The 24902-nt window shown below is 46.9% G+C and overlaps 1 protein-coding gene across 3 annotated transcripts in view; it reads right to left on the bottom strand.

Moving 5' to 3' along the window:
- Nucleotides 1-24902, bottom strand: part of wwc3 (WWC family member 3) — a 53873-nt gene that overhangs the window by 10969 nt on the left and 18002 nt on the right. For 2 of the 3 annotated variants that reach the window (XM_029121730.2, XM_029121731.2), the window contains exons 2-13: nucleotides 24313-24422; nucleotides 21163-21366; nucleotides 20205-20281; nucleotides 15935-16014; nucleotides 11503-11632; nucleotides 10448-10594; nucleotides 10164-10237; nucleotides 8935-9180; nucleotides 5598-5687; nucleotides 4193-4710; nucleotides 2661-2787; nucleotides 554-625 (exon numbers count right to left, since the gene is read on the bottom strand). In XM_029121730.2, the coding sequence (XP_028977563.1) occupies nucleotides 554-625; nucleotides 2661-2787; nucleotides 4193-4710; nucleotides 5598-5687; nucleotides 8935-9180; nucleotides 10164-10237; nucleotides 10448-10594; nucleotides 11503-11632; nucleotides 15935-16014; nucleotides 20205-20281; nucleotides 21163-21366; nucleotides 24313-24422 (1875 nt within the window). The remainder of the gene's footprint in view (nucleotides 1-553; nucleotides 626-2660; nucleotides 2788-4192; nucleotides 4711-5597; nucleotides 5688-8934; nucleotides 9181-10163; nucleotides 10238-10447; nucleotides 10595-11502; nucleotides 11633-15934; nucleotides 16015-20204; nucleotides 20282-21162; nucleotides 21367-24312; nucleotides 24423-24902) is intronic. The other variant, XM_029121732.2, reaches the window with a different exon arrangement.

Here is a 24902-nt window from a genome sequence, read left to right as displayed (position 1 = left end):
CTGAAGATGAACTTTTCAATGCCAGAAAAAGTTGCAATATAACCGTAACTGTTTTATTTCAGTCTTAATATAATGTAGATACTGAAGGTTAGAGCCAGCGAAGGTTTCGTCTCTATGGAATAATTCTTAACCCATACTTTGTTTTGGCTGTGAGGAGATACGAATGCGGGACCTATAGTTTGTAGGTCCGTTTCTCTAACCACTACGCTATTTAACAAGGGGTAGTCAGTCTGTCAGTCAGTCAGTAAGACACATTCACTCTTCTTGGCCGGCTCCGCGGTCCAGCAAAAAAAGAAAACTCCAAAGAACCCACCATAAACAGTAGACATGCTACCGTGCTCTAAACAGACTACACTGGGATTGAATACCAGCTCAGTGAACATTGGCTTGCTATGGAGAAAGGCCACCATAGGCAGACCAGGCTCTCGAGGGAATATGAGCTATGTTATTAAAATAAAAAGAGAGAGAAATAGTCGGACAACAGAAGACAGTGAAAGAAAGAGAAAAAGAGACAGAAATAGAATGCAGGCAAGATGGAGAGGGAGTTACTAACAGCAGGCCCAGTTGTATCTGTGCTGGTTCCATGACAGAGGTGTAGATGATCTCCTCTGACCCCTCAGTCCTGCTGGAGACACACAGAGACCATGAGTACTGGTTCATCATCCTGGTCCAGAACACCTCAAGGTCTATGCCCAAGCAGACACACCTGGTTTAACCAAATGCCTTGATTGGTTCAAGGTCTATGCCCAAGCAGACACACCTGGTTTAACCAAATGCATTAATTGGTTCAAGGTCTATGCCCAAGCAGAAACACCTGGTTTAACCAAATGCCTTGATTGGTTCAAGGTCTATGCCCAAGCAGACACACCTGGTTTAACCAAATGCCTTGATTGGTTCAAGGTCTATGCCTAAGCAGACACACCTGGTTTAACCAAATGCCTTGATTGGTTCAAGGTCTATGCCTAAGCAGACACACCTGGTTTAACCAAATGCCTTGACTGGTTCAAGGTCTATGCCTAAGCAGACACACCTGGTTTAACCAAATGCATTGATTGGTTCTTGTTGCATTTCTCTTCTTAGTGACTAGGTGGTGCTGGTGCCTCTGACTTAGCCAGTCAGAACGGCAGACTGTCAGAACGGCAGACTGTCATCACAGCTGTCATTTTTTAGATATTAAAGAATATTCTGAGGTCACTCAGCCCCCCAACATGCTCTAAATTCACTCAAAATAGTCTTGTTGTTTGCGCCGTTAAATGTTTAGTTTGACCAGCTGCTGTGTTTTATATGTTAGACATTTCATTTTAGGTGGTGACATCACCAGCCCCCCAACATGCTCCAAACTGACTCAAAATAGACTCAATCGTTTGTGCTCCTTTTGTCCTGGTTTGTGCCTGTAAAAAAGTGTTGTTTGTGCTGCCACAGTTTTTGATACATAACCTATATTTCTACTGGATTGTGCAATGTCTTTACTCTCTTTCCAATACAGCTCTGTACACAAAAAAGTATCCAACACTAAATTAAAGTGCACTTAAACATGTTGGTCAGATAGATATATATACAGTAAAAATGTCGGGTTATAAACTGAAAATGTATCACATCGATAAACTTTCTTACAAGTTAGGTAATGAAATTATTTCAAATTTATGACAAAATAAATACACAGAAATACGTAGCACGTGTATTTATGACATAACGTTGACATTACTACTGTTTTTATGCAGGAAAATATTAACATAACAGCATAACAAGTAAAAACATTCACCTTGGACTTCGTGTTACATTCCACACATCCAGTGAGCATCGCTGCGTCCATTGACAGTTGAAAATGCACAATTAATAGGTAAATCACATGAATGCGATTTGTTTTTGTGTGATTTGGTTTGCCGTTACCGTGTTTTGTCTGCAATTGTATCGGTAAGATACATTATCATTCTGTAGAAAAGCAGAATGAAAATGACTAAACTACATGTCCATTACATCTATATGAAGGAGCTGCTATTAAATTATAATGAGGCAATTTAGGATGTGAAGACTAGGTATTTTCCTGAACTAATTGCAGCACACAGTCACAATTGTGCAATTGTACTAGAAAAGTGCTATACAACTTATTATTATTATTATTTAAAGCACTGCAGCGCCACAAATAAAACTTATAAAGGCACAAACGATTGAGACTATTTTGTAGACGTTTTGCGTTGGGTGGTGGAACAACTTCATGCATATTATTAATACACGGAGTAGTAATACAAAGGTAATACACAGAGAATACACAGATTATTACTCTGTATAATAATATACAGAGTAATAACAAACAGAGTAATAACAAACAGAGTAATAACATACAGAGTAATAACAAACAGAGTAATAATATACAGAGTAATAATATACAGAGTAATAATAAACAGAGTAATAAATAAGATAAGTAATATAAATAACAATAAACCTTGTAATAAGAAAGCGATTAACAGTAGTCTGTGCCCTCCTTCAGTCCAAATGAACTGACCTTCTCTCCAAAAATACAATTATTCTCATTTAACTAAACTCAAACTCAACTCAAAAAAGAATAGTATGTCCAAATTAACAGAATTTCTGTACAAATTAACTAATCCTCTGTCTAAATTACCTAATCTTCTCTTCCAGTTACTTAATCTTCAACTCACCTCCGTCCCCAGGCCTCAAATACTCCGCTGTCTGTAGCCAGCGCATCCTCGGCCAGCCCCGCCCCCGCTGAAACTCTCCTAGCTCGTCGCCCGCTGCGGTTAGAGCTGTTAGAGCGCAAAGTGACTCCTACAGAACCACAGGATGACATACACCATGTTAGAGCTGTTAGAGCGCAAAGTGACTCCTACAGAACCACAGGATGACATACACCATGTTAGAGCTGTTAGAGCGCAGAGTGACTCCTACAGAACCACAGGATGACATACACCATGTTAGAGCTGTTAGAGCGCAGAGTGACTCCTACAGAACCACAGGATGACATGCACCATGTTAGAGCTGTTAGAGCGCAGAGTGACTCCTACAGAACCACAGGATGACATGCACCATGTTAGAGCTGTTAGAGCACAGAGTGACTCCTACAGAACCACAGGATGACATGCACCATGTTAGAGCTGTTAGAGCGCAGAGTGACTCCTACAGAACCACAGGATGACATGCACCATGTTAGAGCTGTTAGAGCACAGAGTGACTCCTACAGAACCACAGGATGACATACACCATGTTAGAGCTGTTATAGCGCAGAGTGACTCCTACAGAACCACAGGATGACATGCACCAATGAGACACTTTCATACTGCTTAAACACCCCCATGGCATTAGAGTACAGTGCCAGTCTCCTATAAAGACTGGCGCTGTTAGACTGTATCCTATAAAGACTGGCGCTGTTAGACTGAATCCTATAAAGACTGGCGCTGTTAGACTGTAACCTATAAAGACTGGCGCCGTTAGACTGTATCCTATAAAGACTGGCGCTGTTAGACTGAATCCTATAAAGACTGGCGCTGTTAGACTGTAACCTATAAAGACTGGCGCTGTTAGACTGTAACCTATAAAGACTGGCGCTGTTAGACTGTAACCTATAAAGACTGGCGCTGTTAGACTGTATCCTATAAAGACTGGCGCTGTTAGACTGTATCCTATAAAGACTGGCGCTGTTAGACTGTAACCTATAAAGACTGGCGCTGTTAGACTGAATCCTATAAAGACTGGCGCTGTTAGACTGTAACCTATAAAGACTGGTGCTGTTAGACTGTATCCTATAAAGACTGGTGCTGTTAGACTGTATCCTATAAAGACTGGCGCTGTTAGACTGTAACCTATAAAGACTGGCGCTGTTAGACTGTATCCTATAAAGACTTGCGCTGTTAGACTGTATCCTATAAAGACTGGCGCTGTTAGACTGTAACCTATAAAGACTGGCGCTGTTAGACTGTAACCTATAAAGACTGGTGCTGTTAGACTGTATCCTATAAAGACTGGCGCTGTTAGACTGTATCCTATAAAGACTGGCGCTGTTAGACTGTAAGCTATAAAGACTGGCGCTGTTAGACTGTATCCTATAAAGACTTGCGCTGTTAGACTGTATCCTATAAAGACTGGCGCTGTTAGACTGTAACCTATAAAGACTGGCGCTGTTAGACTGTATCCTATAAAGACTGGCGCTGTTAGACTGTAACCTATAAAGACTGGCCTGTGGAGCTGAACGGCCCTGGGGCCCCCGCGTGACCTTTCCCCTCCATTAGATGGGCAGCAGAGAGGCCAGACTCCTCAGAGCAGGTCGGGGGGCCCTGGGTTAGAAACTGAGACCCTGGGCCCCTCAGGCCCTCCAGGAGCCCCCGTCCAGCCAGCTCCATGTACTCTTCCGTCATCTGGGTGAGAGGGCAGTCTTGGGAGGAGGAGTGGAAGGGGGTGTCCATGGGGGAGGAGGGGGGAGACAGGGATGACAGGGAGGAGCGTGAGGAGAAGGAGGCCAGGGACTGGGGAGTGTCGTGGGGCAGCTTGGCCTTGCCCGCCAGGGGCAGGAGGTCAGTGGTTAGGGGTAGCAGGTAGCGGAGATGAGGGTCATAGGGTTCGCCTCCAGGGTCAAGGCGGTCATATTGGGGTACTCCGTAGATGTCACTGAAACTGATGGAGCTCAGGGAACTACGGCTGGATGCCAGGCTGCCACGACTACTGCTGGAAGACACCGTCAGAGAACTGGCCGACAGACTGGGAGGAGGAAGAGGAGGGAGGAGCAGGGAGAAAGGGTGGAGGAAGAGGAGGGAGGAGGAGGAAAACGGAGGTAATGTATTATTACAGTATACAGTGTCTTCAGAACTGTATTCTGGAGTCTGAAAGTGTGGTTGTGTGGTTGTGTGTGTGTTCAGTGCGTGGTTGTGTGTGTGTGGTGAGTGTGCGGTTGTGTGCGTGTGGTGAGTGTGCGGTTGTGCGTGGGGTGAGTGTGCGGTTGTGCGTGGGGTGAGTGTGCGGTTGTGCGTGGGGTGAGTGTGTGGTTGTGTGTGGTGAGTGTGCGGTTGTGTGTGGTGAGTGTGCGGTTGTGCGTGGTGAGTGTGCGGTTGTGTGTGGTGAGTGCGCGGTTGTGTGTGGTGAGTGCGCGGTTGTGTATGTGGGGAGTGCGCGGTTGTGTATGTGGGGAGTGTGCGGTTGTGTATGTGGGGAGTGCGCGGTTGTGCGTGGTGAGTGTGCGGTTGTGTGTGGTGAGTGTGCGGTTGTGCGTGGTGAGTGTGCGGTTGTGTGTGGTGAGTGCACGGTTGTGTGTGGTGAGTGCGCGGTTGTGTGTGGTGAGTGCGCGGTTGTGTATGTGGGGAGTGCGCGGTTGTGTATGTGGGGAGTGTGCGGTTGTGTATGTGGGGAGTGCGCGGTTGTGCGTGGTGAGTGTGCGGTTTTGTGTGGGGAGTGCGCGGTTGTGTATGTGTGGAGTGCATGGTTGTGTATGTGTGGAGTGCATGGTTGTGTATGTGTGGAGTGTATGGTTGTGTATGTGGGGAGTGCATGGTTGTGTATGTGGGGAGTGCATGGTTGTGTATGTGGGGAGTGCATGGTTGTGTATGTGGGGAGTGCATGGTTGTGTATGTGTGGAGTGCGCGGTTTAGTACCTCCTGAGCTGAGTGTGGAGGTAGGTGGTAATCCTGGTTGCTTCCTCCAGTTGTCTAAGCAGAACGTTCCGCTTCTCCTGCTGAAGGATCCTGAGGGACAGACAGACACCATTACTACATTATCACACAGGCCAACAACAACATCTCCTCTCAGCAGGTGAACTAGGCTCCCTTATTTGGCCTCTGTGCTTTGAGATACTACCTAAACAGACCTCCTGCTAAAACAGCATTATGGATGTTTCAACCAGGCACGTTGTTAGGGTTAGGGTTAAGGTTAGGGTTAGGGTATCCGGGGCGCCCCAGATCTTTTATGAAAAGCCCTGGATCTCAAATTATTTATATTTTTTGTTGAATAAATCAGTTGAATAAATAAAAAAGTATTTATTCAACTGTAATTCCCACATTTTTTAGGTGCTCTGTGTGTCATTCAAGCACCAGATCTACTTCACACTATTTGGCACGTGCACATTTTGTGTGCGCCCCCGAGGGAAAGAGAGAGAGCACACTTAACAGGCCTTGTCATTGTTGGCTGTCCTGTTCATTTACTTTGGCACCTCCAGAGTCAAATTCATTGTATGTGTACACATACCTGGCGAATAAAGCTGATTCTAATTCTCTATATTCACCAATATCAGAACCAAAGTCCAGTCTGGTGTTGGAGAGGATCATGCGACTGGTGTTGGAGAGGATCATGCGACTGGTGTTGGAGAGGATCATGCGACTGGTGTTGCAGAGGATCATGCGACTGGTGTTGCAGAGGATCATGCGACTGGTGTTGCAGAGGATCATGCGACTGGTGTTGCAGAGGATCATGCGACTGGTGTTGCAGAGGATCATGCGACTGGTGTTGCAGAGGATCATGCGACTGGTGTTGCAGAGGATCATGCGACTGGTGTTGCAGAGGATCATGCGACTGGTGTTGCAGAGGATCATGCGACTGGTGTTGCAGAGGATCATGCGACTGGTGTTGCAGAGGATCATGCGACTGGTGTTGCAGAGGATCATGCGACAGGTTTTGGAGAGGATCATGCGACAGGTTTTGGAGAGGATCATGCGACAGGTTTTGGAGAGGATCATGCGACAGGTTTTGGAGAGGATCATGCGACAGGTTTTGGAGAGGATCATGCGACAGGTTTTGGAGAGGATCAGGGGAAAGGTGTTGGAGAGGATCAGGGGACAGGGGTTGGAGAGGATCAGGGGACAGGGGTTGGAGAGGATCAGGGGACAGGGGTTGGAGAGGATCATGCGACTGGTGTTGCAGAGGATCATGCGACTGGTGTTGGAGAGGATCATGCGACTGGTGTTGGAGAGGATCATGCGACTGGTGTTGGAGAGGATCATGCGACTGGTGTTGCAGAGGATCATGCGACTGGTGTTGCAGAGGATCATGCGACTGGTGTTGCAGAGGATCATGCGACTGGTGTTGCAGAGGATCATGCGACTGGTGTTGCAGAGGATCATGCGACTGGTGTTGCAGAGGATCATGCGACTGGTGTTGCAGAGGATCATGCGACTGGTGTTGCAGAGGATCATGCGACAGGTGTTGCAGAGGATCATGCGACAGGTTTTGGAGAGGATCATGCGACAGGTTTTGGAGAGGATCATGCGACAGGTTTTGGAGAGGATCATGCGACAGGTTTTGGAGAGGATCATGCGACAGGTTTTGGAGAGGATCATGCGACAGGTTTTGGAGAGGATCATGCGACAGGTTTTGGAGAGGATCAGGGGAAAGGTGTTGGAGAGGATCAGGGGACAGGGTTTGGAGAGGATCAGGGGACAGGGGTTGGAGAGGATCATGGGAACACGTGCAAAAACAGCCAACGAGTGCTTTGTCTTCACAACCTTGTTTAAAATGCCCAAAGTCTCTTGCCAGGTTGGTGACATCCCTGCTATCGGGCAGTTAATGTCTTGTGCACAGAGTAGGTGATCGGAGGAGTCTGGTGTCCCGTGGCAACGGGGGTTTGAGCCCTGGCCCCTTCTGTGTCCTTCTACATACTTGCCTCTCCTTTCTATCATCGTACCATTAAAAGAACGATTATTGGGGAGTTAATTGACTGATGTGTTTGTGTGTTTCGCAGGCATGTGTGGAGCACGTCCAGGGAAGGTGACTACAGATGGTGTCACCATACTCACATGATTTTCTTTTTCTTTGTCATTTATCTCAAACTGTTTTCCAGGTGAATGAAACGTTTAAATGTGACAACTGAATCCAGCCACCAGGTGTTGCCATGGTGAAGACTATAACATTTTAATAGCTGGTTCTTCACAACCTACAGAGGGCGCTCCACTTCTAAGGAAGCGGCTTAATGTACCTAGATTCACAACCTAGGTGGGTGTGGAGCGTTTTCTATTAAAACCCTGGAGCAGCTTTGGCTGAGCCTTTGATTGGTGATTATAATACACACACTCTGTTTTTAGTGGTTATTTGTTAATATTCTCTAAAGTTTCCTGTTGCCCTCGCTTTTAGTTTATTTTTTTCAATTTAAAGTGTGTTGCAATTTCAGATGCAATTTAAATTTGATTTGATACAATTCAATAAACTGGTGGTATGCTAGGCTATGCTAGGTCTGGTGGATGCAGCTGACAGACAAAGTTGGCTAAGGTCAGCTATTAAGGTCAGGTATTAAGGTCAGGTATTAAGGTCAGCTATTAAGGTCAGGTATTAAGGTCAGGTATTAAGGTCAGGTATTAAGGTCAGGTATTATTCAGACAGGTTGTTTGGTTAAGGTTAAGGGTTAGGTATCATTCAGACTAGTTAGGGTTTGATTAAGGTTAGGTAATAAGGTTAGGTATTAATCAGACTGGTTAGGGTTTGGTTTAGGTTAGGGGTTAGGCATTAATCAGACTGTTTAGGGTTTGGTTTAAGTTAGGGGTTAGGCATTAAATCAGACTGGTTAGGGTTTAGTTAAGGTTAGGTATTAATCAAACTGGTTAGGGTTTGGTTTAGGTTAGGGGTTAGGCATTAATCAGACTAGTTAGGGTTTGGTTAAGGTTAGGGGTTAGGCATTAATCAGACTGGTTAGGGTTTGGTTTAGGTTAGGGGTTAGGTATTAATCAGACTAGTTAGGGTTTGGTTTAGGTTATGGGTTAGGCATTAATCAGACTAGTTAGGGTTTGGTTTAGGTTAGGGGTTAGGCATTAATCATACTAGTTAGGGTTTGGTTAATGTTAGGGGTTAGGCATTAATCAGACTAGTTAGGGTTTGGTTTAGGTTAGGGGTTAGGCATTAATCAGACTAGTTAGGGTTTGGTTAAGGTTAGTGGTTAGGCATTATTCAGACTGGTTAAGGATGGGGAAAGGCTGTCCTGACCACCACGACCACATAACTAAGTATTACCTCTGACTGGCTCCTTGGCTCTGGGCCCTGTGAGCTCTCTGCACCTCCTCTTCCAGCCGTCTCCTCTCCTCATCCAGCTCTGGGGAGGTGCTAGGGGGGTGTTGTTGGCTGGCTAAGGTCAACTCTTGCAGAAGCGCCTCCTTCTCTCTTAGGAGCAATAGGAAGTCGCGGTCTCTGTCCGCTTCTGCCCGACCAGACCAGCTCTCACTGTCCAGCTGGGCCAACTGATGCTGGATACTGGACACCCTGGACGAAAGGGCAGGCAAGGAGAGGCGGAGAGGGAGACAGGAGAGGGAAATGGAGTTAGAGAGATGGAGACAGGGGAGGGAAATGGAGTTAGAGAGAGGGAGACAGGGGAGGGAAATGGAGTTAGAGAGAGGGAGACAGGGGAGGGAAATGGAGTTAGAGAGAGGGAGACAGGGGAGGGAAATGGAGTTAGAGAGAGATAGAGGGATGGAGAGGGAGACAAGGAGCCCTTACCCTAACCGTCCTCTAAGACCCATGTGGCATGCCATCTCCAACATAATGCAGCATACCAGAGCATGGCACTCAGGCCTATAGTGACAACATACAGCCTGGCCATCATCACAGTAGACTCCTTCAGAAGATGATAGAGCCAAGCAGGGCTGGGTCCCAAATGCCAACCCAGTCACACACACAGACACATTACAGACTCAGTGACTCAGGGACAGAGCATGCAAGTTTCCACAGGTCTCATCTCTCTCTACTCCCTTTCCTTCTCTAGTCTCTCTCTCCCTATCTATCTAACCCTAACTATCTCTGCTTCCTGAGCAGCACCTAACCCCAGCCACTAGTCCCGTAACCACGTAACCCTAACGATCTCTGCTTCCTGAGCAGCACCTAACCCCAGCCACCAGTCCCGTAACCACGTAACCCTAACGATCTCTGCTTCCTGAACAGCACCTAACCCCAGCCACCAGTCCCGTAACCACGTAACCCTAACGATCTCTGCTTCCTGAGCAGCACCTAACCCCAGCCACCAGTCCTGTAACCACGTAACCCTAACGATCTCTGCTTCCTGAGCAGCACCTAACCCCAGCCACCAGTCCCGTAACCACGTAACCCTAACTATCTCTGCTTCCTGAGCAGCACCTAACCCCAGCCACCAGTCCCGTAACCATGTAACCTTAACTGCACACGTGATTCAGAGTCCAGAGATGTACTGTAAAGGACGAGGATGATGTGTGCATTAATGATGTGTGCATTACTTTTTCTTGGCTTCCTCGTACTGCCAGTGAAGTTTGACTTTGTCCACCAGTGGTGACGAGTCCTGGGAGCCATACTGCAGAAAACACAAAAACATTTGTATAATAACACATTTTTAAAAGGACCATTGCAGGCATATTTATTCTGTATTTAACAGGAAAGCCTTTGAAAGAGAAGTTGATTCAGTAGATGTGAATGGGAATCAGCGGCTTAAACCACTAGACCAGCTTTGGATACACGTAACATCTGGCCATCTGACACACTACTAAAATAGAAGCCATCAAACCTCTCCAGTGCTGTCGGTCTGACAGGCTGAGTCACAGTATTGAATATGACAGGAGTCACCCAGAGTCAACAGGCTGTTGGCCACCTCATTCTGAACATCACTGATCGACACACTGTTGGGGCAGTTCACTGTGAGCAAGGCCAGGCTCTAGAGACAGACAGAAAGGGGGAATGAGAGAGAGAGACAGAGAGGTGGAATGAGAGACAGACAGAGGGGGGGAATGAGAGAGAGACAGACAAAAAGGGGGAATGAGGAGAGAGAGACAGAGAGGTGGAATGAGAGACAGACAAAAAGGGGGAATGAGGAGAGAGACAGACAGAAAGGGGGAATGAGGAGAGAGACGGACAAAAAGGGGGAATGAGGAGAGACAGACAGAAAGGGGGAATGAGAGGAGAGACAGGCAGAGGGGGAATGAGAGAGAGACAGGCAGAAGGGGAATGAGGAGAGACAGACAGAGGGGGAATGAGAGAGAGACAGACAGAGGGGGAATGAGAGAGAGAGACAGACAGAGGGGGAATGAGAGAGAGAAAGAGACAGAAAGGGGGAATGAGAGAGAGACAGAAAGGGGGAATGAGAGAGAGACAGAAAGGGGGAATGAGAGAGAGACAGAAAGGGGGAATGAGAGAGAGACAGAAAGGGGGAATGAGAGAGACAGAAAGGGGGAATGAGAGAGAGATAGAAAGGGGGAATGAGACAGACAGAAAGGGGGAATGAGAGAGAGAGAGAGACAGAAAGGGGGAATGAGAGAGAGAGAGAGAGACAGAAAGGGGGAATGAGAGAAAGACAGACAGAGGGGGAATGAGAGAGGGAGAAAAGAGAACCATTTTGTGAATAATAAGACGTGAGATGTGGATAATAATGAGATGTGGATAATAATGAGATGTGGATAATAATGAGATGTGGATAATAATGAGATGTGGATAATAATGAGATGTGGATAATAATGAGATGTGGATAGCATCACAACAGCCACTAGAGGGCCGCCTTTAAAGTTCTGTTTAAAGTATTGGAAATCTCCACCACTACGCTTAAGGTCAGACGTGACATTTGGATACCTGGATAAGGTCCAGCCTCTCCTTCTCTCCGGTACTGATGCTGTTCTTGATGCTGCGCAGCTCAGTGAAGATGGCCTGGGCCTCGTCCAGCTTGTAGTTAGTCTGACTAGATGACATCTTCCTGTCAATCCTACACACAAAAAAACCCACACACAGACCAAAAAAACACACACACACAGAAAATAGACAGAGAGACAAAGACATTACTAAAAGATAGACTAATGTTGTACAGATGTACAGTATCAGGCTGCTACATTGTGTTAATGATGTAGCTGAACAATACAGAGCTGCACAAGAAATAACATTCTAGTGAGGGCACGCAGCCTTGCTAAATCCTAACCAGTCTCTCAGTCCCTGTCGCTGAGAAACATTCCCACAACGTGATGCTCCCACCACCACGCATTGGCTGCATCCTGTGGTCTCATATAGTCTGTATTCTAGGGGACTGGTGTTCACCAACCACAGGTGGACACCAATGAATGCGTGCATCTCAGCTCGTGGTCTTAATACTTTTCATTTTCTAAAAATCATCACAAATTTCCCAAATATTTCTTAATATATTTAATTCAATATAAAAGTCTATAACAACAAAATGTTGAGGAAGTGAAGGGATCTGAATAACTTCCCAAGCCTCTGTATTGGTGCCCTGAGGAATGATTCCTATCTTCCGCCCCCTTCTCCTCCACCCTCCCGCCCCTCCACCTTCCAGTCTACCTCCCCTCCACCCTCACCCCTCCACCCTCCCGCCCCTCCACCTTCCAGTCTACCTCCCCTCCACCCTCACCCCTTCACCCTGCCTCCCCTCCACCTTCCAGTCTACCTCCCCTCCACCCTCACCCCTTCACCCTGCCTCCCCTCAACTCCACCCTCCACTCTTTCCCCTCCACTCAACCTCCCCTCTACCTCCCCTCCCCTCTCCACCCTGCCTCCCCTCTCCACCGTCTCCCTCCCCTCTCCACTCTGCCTCCCCTCCCCTCTCCACCCTGCCTCCCCTCTCCACCGTCTCCCTCCCCTCTCCACCCTGCCTCCCCTCCCCTCTCCACCGTCTCCCTCCCCTCTCCACCCTGCCTCCCCTCCCCTCCCCTCTCCACCGTCTCCCTCCCCTCTCCACCCTGCCTCCCCTCCCCTCTCCACCGTCTCCCTCCCCTCTCCACTCTGCCTCCCCTCCCCTCTCCACCGTCTCCCTCCCCTCTCCACCCTGCCTCCCCTCCCCTCTCCACCGTCTCCCTCCCCTCCCCTCTCCACCCTGCCTCCACTCTCCACCGTCTCCCTCCCCTCTCCACCCTGCCTCCACTCTCCACCGTCTCCCTCCCCTCTCCACCCTGCCTCCACTCTCCACCGTCTCCCTCCCCTCTCCACCCTGCCTCCCCTCTCAACCCTGCCTCCACTCCACTATCCGCCCTGCCTCCCCTCTCCACCCTGCCTCCCCTCTCCACCCTGCCTCCCCTCTCAACCCTGCCTCCACTCCACTATCCGCCCTGCCTCCCCTCTCCACCCTGCCTCCCCTCTCAACCCTGCCTCCACTCCACTATCCGCCCTGCCTCCCCTCTCAACCCTGCCTCCCCTCTCAACCCTGCCTCCACTCCACTATCCGCCCTGCCTCCCCTCTCCACCTTGCCTCCCCTCCCCTCCCCTCTCCACCCTGCCTCCCCTCCACACTCCTCTCTACCTCTTCCTCCCAGTACAAGCTCTGCTTTGTTTCCCCCCCATCTTAGGCTGCAGACTTTATACCCTCCCTCCCCTCATCTGTGGTCTTACTGTCTGTGTGTCTTAGGGTGTGTGTGTGTGTGTGTCTGTGTGTGTGTGTGAATGTGTGTCTTAAGGTGTGTGTCGTGTCTTACGGTGTCTCTGTGTGTGTGTGCCTCAGAGTGTCTATGTGTGTGTGTGTGTGTGTGCCTTAGAGTGTCTGTGTGTGTGTGTGTCTTAGAGTGTCTGTGTCTTAGAGTGTCTGTGTGTGTGTGTCTTAGAGTGTCTGTGTGTGTGTGTGTGTGTGTGTGTCTTAGAGTGTCTGTGTGCGTGTGTGCGTGTGTCTGTGTGTGTCTCTGTGTGAGTGTGTGTCTCTGTGTGTGTGTGTGTGTGTGTCTCTGTGGGTGTCTGTGTGTGTGTGTGTGTGTCTGTGTGTGTCTCTGTGTGTGTGTGTGCGTGTGTCTGTGTGTGTGTCTGTCTGTGTGTGTCTCCGTGTGTGTGTGTGTGTGTCTCTGTGTGTGTGTGTGTGTGTGTGTCTCTGTGTGTGTGTGTCTCTGTGTGTGTGTGTGTGTGTGTGTGTCTGTGTTTAAAAGTCACTAAAGTCAACAATGATTAAAAATAAAAAGGGAAGCTCAGCTCCCTAAAAACGCTTTTTAATCTAAGTCACTAGTATCATTGATACTTTAAAATGACACCCCAGTTCCCAGAGTGGAGGACACCCCAGGTCCCAGAGTGGAGGACACCCCAGGTCCCAGAGTGGAGGACACCCCAGGTCCCAGAGTGGAGGACACCCCAGGTCCCAGAGTGGAGGACACCCCAGGTCTCACCCCCACTCCCATGACCTTCCCCACACTCCTCCCACCCACCACTCTCCCCTGCCCCCCTCCCTCCTCCAACCCCCCTCCCTCCTCCAACTCCCCTCCCCCCTCCAACCCCCCTCCCTCTGACTTCCCCTTGGCTCTCTGCTCCACAGGTTCATCCTCTTCCTGATGTGGAGCCACCCTTTCTCCAGCAACACACACAGATTCACACACACTAACAGACAGAAAGACACACACACACATACACACACACTAACACATAGACCCACACACACCTAGACCCACACAAACACACACACACACACTAACACACACACTAACACACACACTAACACATAGACCCACACACACCTAGACCCTCACACACCTAGACCCTCACACACACACACACACACACACACACACACACACTAACACACACACTAACACATAGACCCACACACACCTAGACCCACACACACCTAGACCCACACACACACACACACACACACACACACACTAACACACACACTAACACCTAGACCCACACACACCTAGACCCACACACACCTAGACCCACACACACCTAGACCCACACACACCTAGACCCACACACACACACACACACACACACACTAACACATAGACCCACACACACCTAGACCCACACACTAACACAGACACACTAACAGACAGACAGACACACACACACACACACTAACTCGCACTAACACTCGCACTAACACACACACTAACACACACACTAACACATAGACCCACACACACTAACACACGCACTAACACACGCACTAACACACGCACTAACACACTAACACAGACACAGAGATTGAGTCCCTATTTCTAACTTAACAGCAGTTCAGAATCGTTCTCAGCACCAAACCTTGACTGTACGATATTATATAATGAACAACTGAATGACCACATGGCAACAACAAACTACCTAGTATCTAATACTAAGACTCAGTATCTTTGGGTTAGGGATTAAAAGACTCAGTATCTTTGGGTTAGGGATTAAAAGACTCAGTATCTTTGGGTTAGGGATTAAAAGACTCAGTATCTTTGGGTCAGGGATTAAAAGACTCAGTATCTTTGGGTTAGGGATTAAAAGACTCAGTATCTTTGGGTTAGGGATTAAAAGACTCAGTATCTTTGGGTTAGGGATTAAAAGACTCAGTATCTTTGGGTTAGGGATTAAAAGACTCAGTATCTTTGGGTTAGGGATTAAAAGACTCAGTATCTTTGGGTTAGGGATTAAAAGACTCAGTTTCTTTGGGACCATTCAGGACTGACTGGCTGACCAGCTCATCTCAAACATTCTGTACAATCACATTTGCATCCTTGCAGAACCCTCTGGAGATGACAGACAACACCTCACATTTATCCAGAATACAGGCAGCTCTTTGAAATCCATTATTTGTAACACAAAAGCATGCTCATCGTTACATTGAGTTCAGTAAGGTTACAGAGAGGCAGACAGACACACAGTAAGGCTTGGGTTAGAACAGGAGCATGCCACCAAAGGACTGACAAGATTGGGGACAAAGGAAGGGACAGTTGACAGACATGGTTGGGGACAAAGGAAGGGACAGTTGACAGACATGGTTGGGGACAAAGGAAGGGACAGTTGACAGACATGGTTGGGGACAAAGGAAGGGACAGTTGACAGACATGGTTGGGGACAAAGGAAGGGACAGTTGACAGACATGGTTGGGGACAAAGGAAGGGACAGTTGACAGACATGGTTGGGGACAAAGGAAGGGACAGTGGACAGTTGACTATAGATACGAGAACCCATTACCCTCTAAGGTTAAATGTATGTAAAACATTTTACATGTGTGTGTAATTATGTTAACATATACTCACTTTTGAATTTTCTGTTTGACAATATAAACATGCCTTTGAACTGAATCTAGAGGAGTACTTACTCCTGCAAGGTCTCCACTCCCAGCTCCTTATACTGCAGCTCCTGCTTCATCTGAGCCAGCTCCTGTTTCAGCCTGAGGAGCTGAGGACAGGTCAGAAACACACACACCTCAATGACCAATATAAATTTGTAAACTCACTGACCGAATTGAAACGCAGAACGGCCAGCTGAGCGATCACCTGACCAACTCAACTGCTAGCGCTTCCCTCCCGTTAGCCATCAGTACAGCCAGTTCAACACCAGTGTTTTTAAAACGTCATCCATCCAACAATAAGCCCAGCCTCATATTGGCAGAGTGCTCCTGGTTTCCGTCAAGGTGCCCTTGGTTTCCGTCAAGGTGCTCCTGGTTTCCGTCAAGGTGCTCCTGGTTTCCGTCAAGGTGCTCCTGGTTTCCGTCAAGGTGCTCCTGGTTTCCGTCAAGGTGCTCCTGGTTTCCGTCAAGGTGCTCCTGGTTTCCGTCAAGGTGCTCCTGGTTTCCGTCAAGGTGCTCCTGGTTTCCGTCAAGGTCCTCCTGGTTTCCGTCAAGGTCCTCCTGGTTTCCGTCAAGGTCCTCCTGGTTTCCGTCAAGATGCTCCTGGTTTCCGTCAAGGTGCCCTTGGTTTCCGTCAAGGTGCTCCTGGTTTCCGTCAAGGTGCTCCTGGTTTCCGTCAAGGTGCTCCTGGTTTCCGTCAAGGTGCCCTTGGTTTCCGTCAAGGTGCTCCTGGTTTCCGTCAGGGTGCATCTGTTTTCAGCAAAGAGCTGCAGATGCCTTTAAGCATGCTACATTTTCTTGATGTAGTCCCAGATGTTCCTTTAAACTGGTTTCAAAAACCATAATAACCAGAACACAAGCAAACCTAAATTTAGAAATAAAAACAGCATTTTGGTATACGCTTAGTACTTCATTGACCTTTAGTCTACACTGCTCAAAACATTTAAGGAAAATGTCAACATCACAGTATAACACCAAGTAAATTAATCTTTAGGTATATCAATCTTTCCACTTAGGAAGCATAATCGATTGTGAATCAGTGTCACCTGTTTTGGGGCAAATGAAAGTGACAACCAGTGAACTGGAGAGACAACATCAAGACAACACCCAAAAAGGGAATGGTTTTGCAGGTGGTGGCCACAGCTCTCTCCTTATCCTTCCTGACTGATTCTTCTCTAGTTTTGTGTTTTGCTAGTGTCCTTGTCACTACTGGTAGCATGAGGCGGTACCTGCAGCCCATTCAGGTTGCACAGGTAGTCCAGGTCCTCCAGGATGGCACATCCATACGTGCCATCACAAGAAGGTTTACTGTGTCTCCCAGTAGAGTCTCAAGAGCATGAAGGAGATACCAGGAGACGGGCCGTTACACAAGGAGAGTTGGACAGGGCAGGGCATCAACTCAACAGTAGGACTGGTATCTGCTCCTTTGTGCAAGGAGGAACAGGAGGAGCACTGCCAGAGCCTTACAAAATAACCTCCCTCCTGGGCTAATGGTGTGCATGTCTCTGACCAAACTGTCAGTTTCTGACCAAACAGACTCCATGAGGCATGAGGGCCAGACATCTTCTAGTGGGACCTGTGCTCACAGCCCAGAGCTGTGCAGCTTGATTGGCATTTGCCAGAGAACACCAGAATTGGCCGGTCCACCATTGGCGCCCTGTTCTCTTCACAGATGAGAGCAGGTTTACAATGAGCACATGACGGGAGATGCCGGGGTGAACATTATGCTGCCTGAACCATCATCCAGCATGACCGGTTTGGTGATGGCTCAGTGATGGTCTGGGGAGGCATATCTTTGGAGAGTCACACAGACCTCCACATGCTAGCCAACGATACCCTGACTGCTCTTAGGAACCGGGATGAAATCCTCAGACCCATCATCAGACCTTACGCTGGTGAGGTGGTTCCATATGGCTAGTTAGATTCAACTTTATTGTCATTGAACAAGTAAAGTACAACAAAATGCAGTTTGCATCTAACCAGAAGTGCAAATAGAGGAGGGCAGAAAAATTAAGTATGTATGTACAAGTCGAATGTATAAATGTGCAAGAAATGCAAATGCCTTACATATGGCAATTATAAATGTACAGTGGAAAATGTACACATTAACAGAAAATGTACAGGTATTAAATATAATGTATGTACAAGTGGGATAAATAGTTGTGTGGGTACAAGTGACAATTCTCAATGGCATTTTGAATTTGCAATCGAGGCAAATTGAAGGAGTAGGGTAGCATGTGCAACTGAAATGCAGAGACAGCAGCAATGAGGTTTCCAAGGTAGACGTGTATGTAAGAATCCCTGGGTTCCTCCTGGCGCAGTGGGCCCTGGGTTCCTCCTGGCGCAGTGGGCCCTGGGTTCCTCCTGGCGCAGTGGGCCCTGGGTTCCTCCTGGTGCAGTGTGCCCTGGGTTCCTCCTGGCGCAGTGGGCCCTGGGTTCCTCCTGGTGCAGTGGGCCCTGGGTTCCTCCTGGTGCAGTGGGCCCTGGGTTCCTCCTGGTGCAGTGGGCCCTGGGTTCCTCCTGGTGCAGTGGGCCCTGGGTTCCTCCTGGTGCAGTGTGCCCTGGGTTCCTCCTGGCGCAGTGGGCCCTGGGTTCCTCCTGGCGCAGTGGGCCCTGGGTTCCTCCTGGCGCAGGCCAATGCCCGGTCTCGTGTGGCCAGAGGGTGTAGGCAGTTCCGGGATGACGAAGGCATGGATGCCATTGACTGACCCTCAGCAAGGGCCAGTCCCAGACCTGAATCCAAAACCTCTGGGACATTATGTATTGGTGCATCCGACACTGCCATGTATCGCCACACTGTCCAGGAACTCACCGATGCCCTGATCCATGTCTGGGAGGAGATCCCCCAGGACACCATCTGCCGTCTCATCAGGAGCATGCCCAGATGTTGTCGGGAGTGCATACAGGCACATGGGGGCACATACACACTACTGAGTCACATTATGAGTGGCAGTGATGAAATTCAAGTTGGAACAGCGGTGTGAGATTTTCGGTGCGAGTTTGAATCCAGTCCTCAATCGGTGGGTGATTTTGGTTTCCATTGACCGTTGTTACATCATTTTGTTCTCAATGAATTACACAATGTACAGTAAAGATTTTGATCTTTAATATAATTTCCTTTATCGAGACTCGATGTGTGATTTAAATGTTCCCCTCATTTTTTTGAGTGTATTTAAATAGGCAATAGGATACTTCCTACATTAGGCCTTGAGGATGTGATTTTTACCAATGGATTTCTGACATTCTGGAGTTAAAAAACATCAATATAAACCTGCTGATTTGAATGCTGAATGCATACTCTCAGATAGGGCCACAGTGTCACTGGACCCCCGTCTCAGCCCCAGGGTTTTACGCTGGTATATTATTGTGCCAGGGGGAGTAGGGTCAGTTCTCCTTCAATCTAAGGAACACACTCTCTAAACTTCCCTTGTGTCCTGTCCCGTTTACACTTAGGAAGACATGAGCCCCTGGACCAGACCTCAGGACTACCAGGCCAGAAAGTCTCATAGCTGCCCCTGTCCAAAGTCCTCCTGGTTGTGTTGCAGATCAAGTAGCTGACGTTACCTGACGATTCCATCTGCCACTGCGCTGAACATTCCCCTCCCCCCGATTGTCCCTGTCCTCGTCCATCTGGTCATTCTGCTGACTTATATATGTTTTATGGACTCTGGACACAGCCCACATGCACTAAAATGTTCACCCAGCACAGCCAGAAGAGGACTGGACACCCTTCAGAGCCTGGTTCCTCTCTAGGTTTCTTCCTAGGTTTCGGCCCCTTTTAGGGATATTTTCCAAGCCACTTTTGTTACTTGATCTTTGGGGTTTCAGGCTGGGTGTTTTGTAAAACACTTTGTGACAACAGCTGATGTAAAAAGGGCTTTATAAAAATTTAATTAAATTGATTGAATGCTGATTAACTTAAAGCCATGGAATATGAGAACATACGCCACAGGTATAACAACACATCACATTTCACTGTTCTAACTGTGTTGGCAACTGGTTCAGTATAGCAATAAATTAGCACAGGGGGTTCATGGTGCCCAGAGCCCCCCCATCCCGCTGCCCAGAGCCCCCCAAACCCACTGCCCACAGCCCCCCAACCCGCTGCCCACAGCCCCCCAACCCGCTGCCCACAGCCCCCCAACCCGCTGCCCACAGCCCCCCAACCCGCTGCCCACAGCCCCCCAACCCGCTGCCCACAGCTCCCCAACCTGCTGTAGAGGGGCCACTCTCCTGCTGCAGGGCCACAGACAGTTCAGACGGACGTACAGTCCATTGTTCTCCAGCTGTAGTGACTTACACGTTCACGCCTACAGGATATCTCCGCTTTGATTTGGTCAGGGTCATATTTGGCATTTGAAGATGAACCAGAGATTGCTGTGAACAAAATGAAGAGCAGGAGAGAGATGAGTGGAGAGAGAGAAAGGAGAGAGAGGGGAGAGAGTGGCAACCGAAAGAAGGGAGAAGAGAGAGAGAAGAGAGACAGAAAAAGGGGTGAGTAAATGCTGAGGGGGTAAACAGATGTCTGTGTAAAAACACCCTTTGAAGTCCTGAACGACATAAGCACAACAGACAGGGAGGAGAGGGAGGTTGAGAGGTAATATGTACTAAGGGGAGACAGGAAGAGGTGGGGCCTGATCTGTCATAACAGGAAGAGGTGGGGCCTGATCTGTCATAACAGGAAAATGCAGTTAACTTTATAACCAGGCTCAATTCCAATTGTTCAAATGAACATGAGAACACAACTTAAGTCATGAAATGCACTTGGGGAAATCCCCAAATTCACTGATTCTTGTGGATGACAAGTGAAGTTGGCTCCTGTACGGTGGTACACTTGTCAAGCGTTAATTACCCACAACGCAACAGGATCACTTCTCTTGGAATGGAAAGATGTCTCTGAGAAGTTGATGAAATAGTGGAAAGCTGTTTCATTCCTTGTAAATAGTCAACTTCAGAGTGTAAATCAACTGAGCCGGTAATGGGAAGGTCCTCTCATGTGGACAATTGGAATTACTACTATAACTAACTAGTCTAGAAATTAAGAGGTCAGTTCAGTATAGAATCAATGATTAGTGAGTCACCCTCAGTCAACTGGTGTAGGGTTAGAGGTCAGGATAAAGGTCAAGAGGGTTAGAGGTCAGGGTTCAGCAGAGTATATTACCAGTGATTATTGAGTCACCCTCAGTCAGCTAGTGTAGGTTAGAGGTCAGGATAAAGGTCAAGAGGGTTAAAAGTCAGGGTTCATCAGATTATCTTACTAGTGATTATTGAGTGTGCGTCATCCTCAGTCAACTGGTTGAGCAGCAGCATCTCTTGCTGGATGAGAGCCAGTCTCTGCTGCTTGACCTGGTACATCTCTCTCTTGGCACGAAGTGCTTCCTGTGCCACCACCAGGTACTCTTTCAGCATGCGCTCCTGCTCCTGCCGCCACTGAGTGCGAGGGTTCTCAATCTGAGTGGTCTCTGGGGAGAACAGGACACCTCGAAGTATCAGCAACTAGACCTGGTTTTGTTCCAAATCTAACACTATCCTTCCTACAAACCGCACAAGCTGGGGTCAAAACAACTGCACTAGACAGGAAATAGGGCACAGAATCCAGAATAAAGGCAAGGGAATAGGGTGCTATATTGCACTATAAAGGGAATAGGGTGCTATAGTGCACTGTAAAGGGAATAGGGTGCTATAGTGCACTGTAAAGGGAATAGGGTGCTATAGTGCAACTGTAAAGGGAATAGGGTGCTATAGTGCAACTGTAAAGGGAATAGGGTGCTATAGTGCACTGTAAAGGGAATAGGGTGCTATAGTGCACTGTAAAGGGAATAGGGTACTATAGTGCAATGTAAAGGGAATAGGGTGCTATAGTGCACTGTAAAGGGAATAGGGTGCTATAGTGCACTATAAAGGGAATAGGGTGCTATAGTGCACTGTAAAGGGAATAGGGTGCTATAGTGCACTATAAAGGGAATAGGGTGCTATAGTGTACTGTAAAGGGAATAAGTTGCTATAGTGCACTGTAAAGGGAATAAGTTGCTATAGTGCACTGTAAAGGGAATAGGGGGCTATAGTGCACTATAAAGGGAATAGGGGGCTATATTGCACTGTAAAGGGAACAGGGTACAATAGGGCAATATAAAGGGAATTGGGTCCTATAGGGTACTTGGAATAGAGTGCTATAATGCACTATAAAGGGAATAAGGTGGTATTAAGTACAGCCCATAGATCTCCTGCTCGGCTCATGACATCACGTCTGAGAATGGGGCGGTGGACAGGATGTGTGGAGCCGAAGTTCCGGAACAGTTCCTGTTCCCTCCTGTTACACTTCCTGTTTCCTCTCAACTAGTAAATGTACATGAAGGACTTTCAGACTGGCTGAACAGCTGACACTGAAGCATGAAAGACTTTCAGACTGGCTGAACAGCTGACACTGAAGCATGAAGGACTTTCAGACTGGCTGAACAGCTGACACTGAAGCATGAAGGACTTTCAGGCAGGCTGAACAGCTAACACTGAAGCATCTCCACACGAAGACTCCAAATACACACAAACATGTTGACAGATCTGACACAATAATGCATTTGTCCTAAACAAATGTGAGACAGCAGACCAAATCCACACGAGAGATGAGAATAAATACACTAGTGATTGACTGAAGGACACAGCTAACGGATCAGTGACACATTCCGGGTTATATCTGTAGTTTAGCTTTACTGTATAATAACCCACTAGTGAACTCATATGATACAGGAATTCCAGAGGTTCCAGGCATTCACATTTCTACACTGTGTGGACAATAGCGTTTTTCTAATTATACATTCTCTAAGAGGGTCTCAACCGTCTTAACGAACATGTTTGAAGTCACTGGTTATATTCTACAGCCATTAATAAACAAAACATTTAATATCTCCAGGAGTACTACAATGAAACATGTACTACATTATCTGTGATGTAAGGTGTATTATTAACCTAATAATAGTAATGTATGGTGCATTGATAAAGTAGTAATGGTGACGTATTGTGCATTGATAAAGTAGTAATGGTGACGTATTGTGCATTGATAAAGTAGTTATGGTGATGTATGGTGTATTGATAAAGTAGTTATGGTGATGTATGGTGTATTGATAAAGTAGTTATGGTGATGTATGGTGTATTGATAAAGTAGTTATGGTGACGTATGGTGTATTGATAAAGTAGTAATGGTGACGTATGGTGTATTGATAAAATAGTAATGGTGACGTATGGTGTATTGATAAAATAGTAATGGTGACGTATGGTGTATTGATAAAATAGTAATGGTGACGTATGGTGTATTGATAAAATAGTAATGGTGACGTATGGTGTATTGATAAAATAGTAATGGTGACGTATGGTGTATTGATAAAATAATAATGGTGACGTATAGTGTATTGATAAAGTAGTTATGGTGACGTATGGTGTATTGATAAAGTAGTAATGGTGACGTATGGTGTATTGATTAAGTAGTTATGGTGACGTATGGTGTATTGATAAAGTAGTAATGGTGACGTATGGTGTATTGATAAAGTAGTAATGGTGACGTATGGTGTATTGATAAAGTAATAATGGTGACGTATGGTGTATTGATAAAGTAATAATGGTGACGTATGGTGTATTGATAAAGTAGTAATGGTGACGTATTGTGCATTGATAAAGTAGTTATGGTGACGTATGGTGTATTGATAAAGTAGTTATGGTGATGTATGGTGTATTGATAAAGTAGTTATGGTGACGTATGGTGTATTGATAAAGTAGTTATGGTGATGTATGGTGTATTGATAAAGTAGTTATGGTGATGTATGGTGTATTGATAAAGTAGTTATGGTGACGTATGGTGTATTGATAAAGTAGTTATGGTGACGTATGGTGTATTGATAAAGTAGTTATGGTGACGTATGGTGTATTGATAAAGTAGTTATGGTGATGTATGGTGTATTGATAAAGTAGTTATGGTGATGTATGGTGTATTGATAAAGTAGTTATGGTGATGTATGGTGTATTGATAAAGTAGTTATGGTGATGTATGGTGTATTGATAAAGTAGTTATGGTGATGTATGGTGTATTGATAAAGTAGTTATGGTGATGTATGGTGTATTGATAAAGTAGTTATGGTGATGTATGGTGTATTGATAAAGTAGTTATGGTGACGTATGGTGTATTGATAAAGTAGTTATGGTGATGTATGGTGTATTGATAAAGTAGTTATGGTGATGTATGGTGTATTGATAAAGTAGTTATGGTGATGTATGGTGTATTGATAAAGTAGTTATGGTGATGTATGGTGTATTGATAAAGTAGTTATGGTGATGTATGGTGTATTGATAAAGTAGTTATGGTGATGTATGGTGTACTGTCTCAGTGTTGTAACAGTTAAATAGGACAATTGACAACTTACTGTTGATGTGGTCAATGTAGTAGACGCCCACCTGCTGGTCGTAGACCACCTCCCATCCCAGAGGCAGCTCATCTCCCACACAGTCTGCGAAGGTCAGGGGCTTGGTGATTCTGCAGGGTATAGCATGGATTCCTTAATTAATGAGGTCAGGGGCTTGGTGATTCTGCAGGGTATAGCATGGATTCCTTAATTAATGAGGTCAGGGGCTTGGTGATTCTGCAGGGTATAGCATGGATTCCCTAATTAATGAGGTCAGGGGCTTGGTGATTCTGCAGGGTATAGCATGGATTCCTTAATTAATGAGGTCAGGGGCTTGGTGATTCTGCAGGGTATAGCATGGATTCCTTAATTAATGAGGTCAGGGGCTTGGTGATTCTGCAGGGTATAGCATGGATTCCCTAATTAATGAGGTCAGGGGCTTGGTGATTCTTCAGGGTATAGCATGGATTCCTTAATTAATGAGGTCAGGGGCTTGGTGATTCTGCAGGGTATAGCATGGATTCCTTAATTAATGAGGTCAGGGGCTTGGTGATTCTGCAGGGTATAGCATGGATTCCTTAATTAATGAGGTCAGGGGCTTGGTGATTCTG

Source organism: Esox lucius, chromosome 8, assembly GCF_011004845.1.
Source record: "Esox lucius isolate fEsoLuc1 chromosome 8, fEsoLuc1.pri, whole genome shotgun sequence".
Taxonomy (NCBI): Eukaryota; Metazoa; Chordata; class Actinopteri; order Esociformes; family Esocidae; genus Esox; species Esox lucius.
Note: the sequence above shows the minus strand (reverse complement) of the source record. Positions and strands in the feature narration are given on the sequence as shown.